The sequence below is a fragment of the Notamacropus eugenii genome, chromosome 5 (assembly GCF_028372415.1).
Source record: "Notamacropus eugenii isolate mMacEug1 chromosome 5, mMacEug1.pri_v2, whole genome shotgun sequence".
NCBI lineage: Eukaryota > Metazoa > Chordata > Mammalia > Diprotodontia > Macropodidae > Notamacropus > Notamacropus eugenii.
Genome location: NC_092876.1, coordinates 129731822 through 129743964, shown reverse-complemented (window position 1 = coordinate 129743964; position 12143 = coordinate 129731822). Strand labels below are relative to the sequence as shown.

The 12143-nt window shown below is 46.0% G+C and overlaps 1 protein-coding gene across 1 annotated transcript in view; it reads right to left on the bottom strand.

The window, feature by feature from the left end:
* ARRB1 (arrestin beta 1) overlaps positions 1 to 12143 on the bottom strand; it is a 117270-nt gene that overhangs the window by 16121 nt on the left and 89006 nt on the right. Inside the window, 6 exon segments of the mRNA XM_072610828.1 lie at positions 1671 to 1808; positions 3742 to 3814; positions 4300 to 4384; positions 6949 to 7084; positions 9414 to 9481; positions 11983 to 12042. Coding sequence (XP_072466929.1) covers positions 1671 to 1808; positions 3742 to 3814; positions 4300 to 4384; positions 6949 to 7084; positions 9414 to 9481; positions 11983 to 12042 — 560 coding nt within the window.

Genomic DNA, 12143 nt, shown 5'->3' with positions numbered 1-12143 from the left:
CTCCTTTTGGATAGCTCTAATTGTGAGGAAGCTCCTCTTAGAGACATCGTGATGTCATCCATAGGGCACTGGACTTGCAAATCTTGAATTAAATTAAATCTGGCCTCAGATGCTTACTAGCTGTGTGACCCCGGCCAAGTCACTTCACCTTTGTCTGTCTCAGTTTCCTCATGTGTAAAACATGGAGCTTTCAAACTCAACACCTTCTGAGGTTCCTTCAGTTCTAAACCTATGATCCTTACGCAGACCTTCCATCTTCCCCCCAGCTCTTGCACCGTTTGCTCCTGGTTATGCCCCCAGGGCCACAAACAGAACAAGCCTAATCCCTCTTCCATGTGATGGGTTTTCCAATCCTTGAAGACAGTTCTAAGGTTCCCCCTAAGTCTTCCCTTCTTCAAGCTAAACCTTCCCAGTTCTTTCAGTCCATACTGAAATGGTTCAAACTCAGGGATTTTGGTGATAATAATAGCTCACATATGGTGCTTTAAGGTTTGCAAAATTATCTATATACACTTATATGTAGATGTGTATATTATATATATAACATATTTATGTATAAATGTATGTATGTTTGTATATATGTACATGTACGCATGCATGTGTGTATGTACATGGGGGCAGTTAAGTGGCACAATGGGTAGAGCACTAGCCCTCAGACACGTATTAGCTGTGTGACCCTGGGCAAGTCACTTAACCCCAATTGCCTCGCCCCCCAAAAAATGTGTCTAAGCATATACATATATATACATGTATGTATGTATGTATGTATGTAGGGGGTAGAGACAGAGAGAGAGAGAAAGAGGAAAGGAAAAGAGAGAGACAAAGGAGAGGAGAGGAGAAAAAGAGAGGGAGAGAGGAGAAAGAGGCGAGAGAGAGAGAGAGAGAATGTTTTCTAATTCTTCCTGAAATGGAATGGCCAGAAATACACCTAAAATACTCTGGATGGGCCCTAACCAGGGCATAGGGCAGTGGGACTGTCAGTTGTCTTCCATCTCACAATGTCTAGGACTCCGTAGGCCCTGTAATCCAGGAGTTCAAGGCTGTCTGGGAAGAGCAGAATTTTCAAGTGACAGTCAATCTGATGTCCTAGAAGGTGCTGGGTATCTGGATTCAGAGGACCTCGTTCTGAATCCATTTCACTGTGTGTTACCTGTATGGTCTGGGGTAGCTCTCAGTTCATATCTCAGCTTCACTCTTTATAATCTGTGTGACCTTGAGAGCAAGTTAACATCCCCTCTGTGAGCCTCCATTTTCTTGTCTGTAAAATGGAAGGCTGAACTCTAACATTCTAGACTGCTCTCTCTTATTCCTTTTCTCCTTCCCCTTCTATTTCATAACTAGAGCCTCCTTAGAAAGTGGTCACTAGGACCTTCACCACCTTAACTAGTTTCCCCAGTGACTGACATGACAAGTGATCCCCTCAGACCAAGGCCCCCAAGATCTGGAGTTATGGCTACCCTTCCTCTATCTCTTTTTTTTGATACCAGAAAAGGAGTTTCTGCTCAGATTTGGAGGGAAGTGAGGGTGAGGGGGTAAAGAAGAAGCATGATCCAAGGCCTTGACACTAAGGATGCTTAGAGGAAGCTGGGCTGGCAGGCCCAGGGAGGGCAGAAGAGAAAGCCTGGGAAATGGCCAGTTATTGGGGAGGGAGGAATCGGGGGTATCCTCACAGGGTACTAGAAGCCAAGTTGGTGTCTTCATGCTTCAGCTTGCCATCCAAGGCCAGGCCTCGCTTCTCACGGTTGTTGGCCAGGAATGGGGTAAGGGTGTAGACTTTGCAGAATGTTGAACTTGGAGCCACCATGTCACTGGAGAAAACAGAGGTTGATAAAGAAAGATTCCCTCCTTCCCACAGCCCAAGCAGACAGTTAGGTAAGCCCTGCCCCACCCCCCATGCCCCAGGTCTATGTCTCTCTCTCTCTCTCTTTCACACACACACACACACACACACACACACACACACACACAGTCACACTCTCCCTCCCTCAGACTAACTGGGGAGGGTGAGAGAGATTTTGAAAGAGAAGCCAGGTGGGACAGTTCAGACTCTGCTAATTATTACCTGTGTGACACTGAGTAAGTGCCTTAAACTCTCTAGGCCTCAGTATCATTTGCAAAGTGAGAAGGATGAACTATACTTACTCCAAATCCTAAGACTATCACTCTAACTACTAATCATCCTGTCTAACATGACCCCCCCACACACACCTTGGGGGAATGGATGTGTTTAGCACAGTGCCTGGCACATGGTAGGTGTTTAATCAATGTTTTTAATTGAACTGAATTACTATAAACAAATGAGTTGACTGATAGGCAGCACCAGAGCTGGAAGACAGCTAAGGAGCCATTTAATCCAACCACCCTCATTTTACAGATAAGGAACTGAGGCCCAGCGAGATTAAGAGATTTGTTTAATTAAAGTAATACAAGCATTAAATAGCCGAGTTGGAACTCTGAGTCTGGGTTCTCTTGAATCTGTGCCTGAGTGCTCTGCACAGCCTCAAACTGGCCTCCCCCTGCCTCCCAGGGACCTAAGATGTGTGGTGTAACCTACCTGAGCCCCACTGGACAGGCAAGGGGAGCTTGCTGCCACAGGTGAAAGAAACAAGGAGACCTACAGCCTGGAAGACAGGCCTTTAAGGTCATCGGCTCTTTCACATTATTTCCTGCTTTGTATTATTTGCTTTTCAAATAAGTCATCTGCTGCTTGTTGGGTTGTTTTTTTTTTAAATCTGCTGTTTGCTTGTGCTGGTCTAACATACGCCACAGTTTTATCACTCACTCTTCAGTATTATCAGCTCAGGGTTTTCAAAAATTATTCATGCTTTTTTTTCCCATTAACCATTTGCTGTTTTGGATTAGATATTTTTAAAAAATATCACCTAGCTATTTTCGCACCAAGAAGCAACACAGCGCAGAGATCAAGTGGATCTAGGGAAACCAGAGAATCCTGCGTTCAAGACCGGCCTCAGACACATGCTGGCTGCAGGACCCTGTGCAAAGCATTTAAACCTCACAGGACCCTTTGCCTGTTGTTCAGTCGTGTCCGACTCTCTGTGACTCCCTATGGGGTTCTCTTGGCAGAGATACTGGAATGGTGTGTCATTTGCTTCTCCAGTTCATTTGACAGATAAGAAAACTGAGGCAAACAGGGTTCAATGACCTGTCCAGGGTCACACAGTAAGTGTCTGAGGCTGGATTTGAACTAAACTTCCTGACTCTAAGCCACCTTATCTATTGTGCCACCAATCTGCCCTCGCAGTACCCAAAGCAATTCATTAAGTAAATTACTAATCTGCACTAGAGGAGAGAATTTTCACACCAACCAACCTGGAAAGTTATACCAAAGGAAGAGGACATTTATTTTTTAATTATCTGAAATTTTGAATTGTTTATTTTTAGGAGGTTACCCACTCTTTAATTATCTACTCTCAGATTATCTGCTTCTCAAAAATTATCTTCTGCATATTATCTCTTATTATCTACTGGTTATTTAAGGGATTATTCACCATTTGTTTAAAACAAAAACCATTTAGATATGGCATGAGGATTATCTACTGCTTTTATTATCTGATTTATTATGTGGGGGGAAGGGGGGAAGTTGGAGGAGTTTATGCCAATCCCTGGTTTTTTGGACTCCAGGACCTGACCCCCCTCACCCCCCACTGGCTCGAGGATCAAGGCTGGACATCAGAACCAAAATGCTTCCTACCCATCCCAGGTGCCACAGAGGTAACTTACTCAGCTTCTTCCACAGCCACAGGACATTTGTACTGTGCCGTATTGAACAGGCAGATGTCAGCATATTGGCGTACTATAGGCAGAAAGAGAACACACCTTACAAGGAGGAAATTCCAGGGTAGTGGAGGGGGAATGTCCAGAGTAGCCCTGGGGGCAGGGCCTCAGCAGATCTGAGGATCTGCAGCCCACTGTCCCATGGGCCAGCTCCCCTTCTTCCAGGGCAGCTGTGATGCCCAGAAGCACCCCACAATGCCTTCTAGCCTCCCTTGGCCCTTAGAAGCCAAACTCTGGCCAGAATACTGGCAGAGGTCATTCCATTCACACACCCTCCAAGAGCATCAGACCACGTGGCCTTAACCATTCATCGCCCTGCACGGCCTCTGCCTCCCCTTGGACCACTATCTGAACAGCACTATCTGAACAGTTGATACAGAGAATGCTTTAACCAACCCCAGAAAAAGGGGGAAGAAGCTGGAGCTCTTTCTACCAACTTTACCTAAAACTTGCTCTCCAAACCCTCATGTAGATCCCCCACCACTGCCCCAGCCCCCCAGGTACCTGAAATTTTTATCTTCTTCACCGTCTTATTGGTGTTGTTGGTGACATGGACGTTAACACTGATGGGTTCCCCATGGTAGTAGATCTGGGAGAAGGAGGAGTGGAGAGAAAAGGGTGGAGGAATTCGATGTAGTCAGGTAGGGGATGGGAGCAAACATTGATCGATTTACAAATGTTATCTCATTTGATTGGCAGGTGAGGGCACCAGACCCCACATCTGTACTCTAAGCGAGTGCTTTTTCTCATTATTTCTTTGTTTCTGCCTCTTTCAGTCAAGAAAATTATCCCAATCAGAAAGGAAAACCACCTGACACCACAAGCTCAGTAAGCCAGAAGCAAGTAAGGAAGGGGGAAAAGACAGCTCTCCTTCCAGACTCCCTCCAGTCTATTCATGTCCTGCCTAGAAAGGACAGCAGGACTGTCCTGGCCTGCACTCCTGGATACCACATCTCTGTTAGCAACCCCACGCTCTCAGGAGTCTCCTCTCTCCCCAGAGCCACTAGACACCTCCTCAGGGATTCTCCTACAAGTACTGGCATAGCGCTGAACCCACCAAGAACTGGGATAATTTCTTTCCCCAACAATAATAATACTAACAAAAGTATTTGTACAACACTTTAAGATTGGAAAAGCATTTCACAAATGTTATTTCATTTGATCCTTACAACAACCCTGGGACAGAGGTGCTCTTATTATCCCCATTTTACAGATGAGGAAAGTAAGGCAGACAGCAGTTAATTGACTTTCCTAGGACTGCACCTCTACCAAGTGTCTGAAGCTGAATTTGAACTCAGGTCCTGCTGCCTCTAGACCCACTGCTCTACCAGAGGGCATGTAGTCTAACCTTTACATAGATGGAAATCCCCTCTCTAACACACCTCCACTGATAAAATGTAAGCTCCTTGAGGGCAGGGGTTGTTTCAGGGTGCTTTTTTGAGGTTATTTGGTCTATTTTGTTTCATACCCAGTGCCTAGCAGATAGCAAGTACTCAACAAATTCATGTGGTTTGATTCTCCAGACTAAATACTCCCCAGTGACCCTGGGATGGGCTAGTGTCCTGTCCCATCTCCCTCTGTATACCCTCCTCTAAACGTACTTGTGGCCCATGAACTGGACATACTTCTCAAAATGGGATCTGACTAGGGCAGAGGCAGGGAGAGTATCACCTCCCTCATTCTAAAGACTGGGCCTAACCTATGGGGATCAGTAGTAGCCTGCCATCACATCAGTTAGAAGCAGGAGACATCTGGGTCTGGTCACTGAAGGAGTAGATAGCAGACCAGCATCTGCTAAAGTTGAATTGTCCACAAGTTGAAATCTTCAAGGCCAGACCCAAGTGCCACCTCTTGCCTGATGTATTCCCTTATCCCACTGTCAAAAATGAGCCTTCCACAGGCCTCAGAAAGGACTTGGATTCTCCTCTCTTATATACCTATCATATTCTATCTTGTATCATTATTATTCATATACATGTGGAGCCACTGTCTCCACCCCAACTACTAGACTATAAGCTTCATGAAGGCATAGACTGTGGGCTAGTATTCCTCATATCATCTCCTTTCCCTGCCACATACACACATACACCCCAGTATCTAGTACAGGACTCTACACACAGTAGATGATTCCTATTTATTGACTGAATGAATAGTAGGCACATAACAGACACATGCTGATTTGCACTGAATGAATTCAAAGCTTCCTAACTCAAGGGATACCCCTAGACAGCTATTTGCCTCTACTAACCCCAAAGTTAAAGGGAAACCAAAACCAAGACTGACAAGTCTAATGTCTCCCAGAAATCCCCAAACAACTACTTTCAATGGAGTGTGCTGCCCTTACTTACTTACAGAACTTTGGGGAAAAAAGGAGAAAATTCCCAATCTTTCAGCAGAATTTGTTGCCCTAATTAACTCCTAGCACATGGCTATGAGAGGAGATACAGTGCCCTTTTTAGCAGTGGATGATCCTGAACTATCCAGCCTAAGGCGGAAACTTTCAATGTCCTTTGGAAGAGTTTGTTATCCTTATTCACTCATAACATGCAGGGAAATGAAGGGAGAAGGGAAAGGAAGCAAGGCCACACACTCATACAAAGCAGAGAACCTAAGACTTGGAAGGGAGCTCAGAGGTCATCTCGTCTATCTCCAGCCTGAGTATAGGACCCTTCCTTCCCCTCTTCAATATCCTTAACAAATGATCATCTAGCCTCCATTTAAAGAACTCCAGTGATGGGGAGCTCATTACCACAGGGCAGCCTTTCTACTCTGGATAGCTCTCACTGTGAGGTTAGTCCCTTTATATTGACCTGAATCAATCAATCATTCAACAAGTTCTTATTAAGCATGGGCTGGGCCCTAGAGATGCACCTAATAAAAATAATCCCTACTGTCAAGTTTACATTCTCTCCCCATCCCCCTCCCACCTCCAAGTGGTCCTAGTTGGGTTTTTTTCTGGAGCCAAGCAAAACTAATCTTTTTCCTTTGAAACAAAGCTTCAAATATTAGAAGGTAGACAGTCTGTCCTCCTCCAAAATCATCTTTCATTCTTGAGTTCAAAACCCTGGAGGATCATGGGAAAATCCCAGCTCTGCCATCAATGCTGTCTTCCCTACCCTAGCTCTTCAACCACCCAGTGCCCAGGGCCCTTACCTCCTTGTCCAGAGAGGCCTCCAGGTGCAAGGGCTTGTCAGACATCAGAAACTGACGAGTTGTCTCTGCTGTGGGCTGGGGACCAGGCCTCTCTGGGGCATACTGGACCTTCCGGATAACCAGGCGCACAGAATTCCTGAACAAGCCAGAGAGAGGAAGAGACAATGTCATTGGAGGTGGACAGCTCAGTCTCCTTCCCAAGACTCCCCAAAGCTTTCCTCTGCTCCAGAATACTTTCTAACTCCCCATGGATCAAACAGGATCAAGATCGTGCTGCTCATCCAACATTAACGGCCTTCTAGCATCTGAACCTACCCTAACTTTCTAGTTTTATCTTCCCTCCATGTACCCTTTGCTTTGGCAACTTTGGACTTCCTAGAACACACCACATTCCTTCCTCTCTCTGTCCCCTTTCCCAGAATATTTCCAAGTTCCAATTCTCCAAATCCTAGTAGTCTTTCCAGGCCCAATTGAAGGTCTACCTTCTCCAAGAAGTTCTCTCCCTGACCACCCAGCTCCCTCCCCTGGGCCTTTCCAGTCCTGACAGCAAAGCACAGGACTTGTTCCCCACATTTATTCCAATGGGTCTTAGTAGGAGCTCCATGATCTGCCCTGCAGAGGCTGTCCCCTCTTCCTCCTACAAGGAGTCCCTCCAGCATAAGGCTAAGAGCAAGCTGCTAGTGATGGCAATAATGATGATGATGATGATGATGGCTCAGTGAGGGGGAGCTGAAGGTTCTGTGTGGGGGATGCAGGACTTGGGGCAGAGGATGAAGGCTCAGTGAGAATAGGGAGATTCGGTGCTGGAGGGTGGAGGGAGGACTCAGAGAGGATATAGGGGAAAGGAAGGAATGGGGAATCAACAAAGGAGGGTTCAATGAGGGGGATCAGTGGAGAGGAACAAAGACGGTGCATGGTTGAGTGGAAAGAATGCCGATGACCTGGACTGCGCTGCCCTTATTTAGTCATAGAACTTTGGAGAAGAAGGAGAAAAATCAGAACCTGGGTCCAAATCTCAGGTCTGTTCCTTCCTTCTAATATGACCATAGTTTAATTTCCTGTACATCTCTCTGGACTGTTTCGTCATCCTCAAAATCAGGAGGCTGGGCTAAATAACCCCCTAAGGACCCTTTCGGCTCTAACTCTAGGATTCCATGATCCTAAGGGGATGGAAAGGCCAGTCAGGGGAAAGGGCTAATTAAGAAAGGGAGGCGGCGAAGGCTTGCAGAGGACATAGGATGCTGAGTGAGGGGGGAAAGCCCAGGGAAAACATGAGAGTCAGTGCCAAGTATGAGGACTTAATGAATGGGGTGAAAGATCCCTCAGTTAGAAGAATGAGTACTCAGTGAGGGGACAAGGGCTGGGGGGGGGGGGGGGGAGTGGAGGCTCAGTAAGCAGACTGAGTGAGGGTCAAGGGCTGGCTCTTTCCACCTAAAACTGTCAACAGAATTGCCTGCAATGTGACAAATGTCCACTAGATGGTGAAGCTGGCCCACGCTACCTGAGTCTCCAGAATCTCTCCTTATGGTCCACCCTCATCCACCCACCTGGGCTATACAGGAGTGCTATGCTCATAACCTTAGACTAAAAAGCTGCCATCATCCCCCAAATCTTACCTTCTGGGTCCCATTACTTAACCCTATCACTGACACTATAATTTCCATCATGGATTTCATGCCTCTCTGACTTCTCTCCTCAGTCTATATTGATCCTAACTCTTCTTGGAAGTCTCTTTCCTGATGAGCAACACCTCCCCACCCCCCCACCTTAGCACTGGCTTTTTCATTCCCTGAGGAAAACGGCTATGTTGTACCTCCTCAATAAACGGTTCCCTTAGAGCAGAAACCAGGTATATCCCCTCATACCAAGGGCTTCCAGAATGCTGGAAATACGTCTCCTACCTCCCTACGTTAGGTAGCGTCTAAAAGATAAACGCAATGCCAAACCCACATCCCCAACAAATCTGCCGGGTATATTCTTGTTTCCTCTTTAGAGTCTCATGTTATAGATGGGCAAAACTGAGATCCAGAGGGGATAATGTTCTCTTTAAAGCCACAAGAGCATTTCAGTGATTGACAGAAGATAAGATTCTTGCTCCCATCTCCTGCCAGGATTCCCACCACCACCACCATGTTCACAAAGTTCTGTGCCCGTGGAGGACAGAAATCTATCTTGCCCTACAAGAAAGTAAGGGGGAAGGGGATAAATGTGTATGTGGTGGGGAGGGGACAGTGACAGAAAGGAGGGCAGACTGGGGGAAGAGGTAATCAGAATACATGCCATCTCGATGTGGGGGTGGGGAGTGAAGAGATGGGGAGAAAATTTGGGACTCAAAATCTTGTGGAAATGAATGCTGAAAACTAAAAATAAATTAATTAATTTTTTTAAAAATTCTGTGCCCTCTCTGAGCCCTGCTTGATGTCCCCCAGACATGGCTGACAAAGAGGACTCTGGGTCCTGGTTACCGTTTATGAGTCTTCTCCTCCAGATTTTCCGCGCAGAAGGCCTTGACTTCATAATCCACACCACAGGCCTGCAAGAAGATGGGGTACACTGGAAAACGAGGTATGCCCCAGGCTACAGGTATAAGGATCCCTCCCACATATGAAGAACTGGGAACTGGAGTAGGACAGGAAAGCACAAAGAACCCAAGACTTGGGTCAAGAGACTTGTGTTCCAGTCCAATGTGTGATCTTGTGGATCCAGTCCAAAGAGACTCTTTGAGACTCCATATGTCATTTGTAAAGACTGGATCATCTCTGAAATCCCTTCTAGGTTTGACATTCTATGTTCTAAGAGTCCTTCCAGTTCTGACATCTTACATTCTATAAAAAAGAATCACTGTTCTTTTAACCTAGACCCCTCACAGGGTTAACTCTGAGCAGGCCATTTCCATATGCACAGTTTCCATGCCAATTCTACCCCTCAGAGAACCTAGGGCTCACCCAGGGTGAGAACATTCCTACTGCCTAACTTCATTCTGCTGTATCAGACACAGAAATTTCCTGAAACAAATTTCAGGCTACAAAAATCAGCTCTAATGTGCTGGAAAATATAGAAGCTATCTCACCACCCCTAGGAGATAAGAGAGTTGGTAGTTATTTGACAGATGAAGAAAGTGACAGACCAGAAGGGGGGAAAATGACATTGCTTTTCTTTATTCTCAGGAATCCCAGAAACCAAACATACTAGGTCAAGTTAATCAGTCAGGAGGAACTCTAAAACACAAAACATCTGAATTGGGAGAGACATTAGGGCATTGAATGTTGGAATGAAGAGCACAGAATGTCATAGCTAGAAGGGACCTTAGGCCATAGAACATCCAATACAAAATGTTACACCTGGAAAAGACTTGAAAATACAGAAGGTCAGAACTTGAAGAGAACCTAGAGGTCATCCATCATGACCTCTTCATTTCACAGCTGAAGAAACTGAGGCCTGGGAGGAGGGAGGTGATTTGGCCAAGGTCACCCAATTAAAAGCAGGTTCCCTTTCATCCACAGATGTAGGCTACTCTTGGCTCTCCAAAGGCAGGGAGGGGAATAGTAGCCCAAATAATTCAAACCACTTCATAAATCAAAAGGAAACCAGGTCTACTTAACTTTGGAATGGATTATAACAATTTTAGTTACAGCACACTCTGATTTTGTCATGCTCGGGCTCATACCAGGACAGATCTTCCTTCCCCTAGCATTCCTTGGCAGATACAAATGTTGAAGATTTCCTTTCTTCCTTCCCTCTAAATCCCTGCAAATCCTTGGCCTGCCAACCTTCAAGATTCAAGAAGCCTTCTTTGACCACCTCAATCTACACGCTTCCCACCCTCTTCTGTACCACAATTACAGGGCCAGCTCCTCCAAAACCTCAGTCACAGGCCCTCAAAGTCAGAGGAGACCATGGATGCACCTAATCAAATGACCAGAAATTCCTTGTGCAACATCCTCAACAAAGAATCACCCCCATCCAATCTCTGCAAGAAGACCCTCCCTCTCTTCCCTCCTCCCCAGTGATGAGAAGCTCACCTTCTTCTCAAGCAGACCAATCCCTTTTGTGAGCAGCTCAGATCACAAGTGAAAGTTTTTCCTCATATACAGCCAAAATCTGCCCCACACATACCCCACCCCACCTCCCTTCTTCCCCCACTGTTCATAGGTTTTCTCCCCCTGGGAAAGAGTGAGATAAATCTCCTTCCTCTTTCCTGGGCCAGTCCCTCCAAGTCTCTACCCACTCCACATCCCTCAGCTAAACATCTCCAGCTCCTTGAATTCCAGTCCCTGTGAAATAGCCTCTAGAGCCCTCATGATCCTGACTGGCCCAGCCTAGACACACTTAGTTTGTCAGCAAGCCTTCCTCATCCAGAACTGAACACAATGCTCCAAGTGTGGTCACTTTCCCTCCCTCTAGATGCTAGATTCCTATTCCTTTAACCCAGCATCCTACTCTCTGGAGTTTGTTGTGGTTTGTTTTTTTTATTTCCTGAGGGGGATGTTTTATTTTGCTTTTGGCTTCACTTTACTGACTCACATCAAGTATCAAAACCCAAGAAAAGCACAAGATCTTTTTCACATGAATTGCTGTCTACTCGTGCCTCACGGATCTTTTCCTTAGGCAACTAATTTTAAGATAATAAATATAATCAAGAAAGCATTTTGTAAATGTTTCACAGAATCATGGAATGGTGGGGGCAGAAAATGCCACTTCCTAGAATGCTAAAATTTCAGTGTCTGAACGGGTCAGAAAGAGCACTAAGCACCAGAGTATCTGAATAGAAAATCTCTCCATCTGCCCCCAAAATGCTCAATCCAGTCTCTACTTACAATCCTCCAGTGATGGGGAGCTCACTACCTACTGAGTTAGTTCTACTGCTCCCTTGAATTTCACTTCACTACACCCTGATACTTTATACCTCACTCTCACAAAGATCACCACTCCCACCCTTTCTACCTAGATGTGGTCATCCCACTCTCCGTCAGGTCCTTGGGGGAGATGATCAAGAACTCCAATCCCAGAGGCAATGAGCAAAACTGGACTTACCTTCCCTGTATCCTCAGGCCCTGGCTGCAGTGTCACTGAGCAGGGCAAGTTTGGAGGGATCTGCAGAGAAAAGGGCTTAGGGTTAACAAAGGCTTCAAAGTACAAGGTCCCCTGCCAGACCAGGCTTTGGCCAGTTTGTCTGAGGGTGAGGGCCAGGTCTC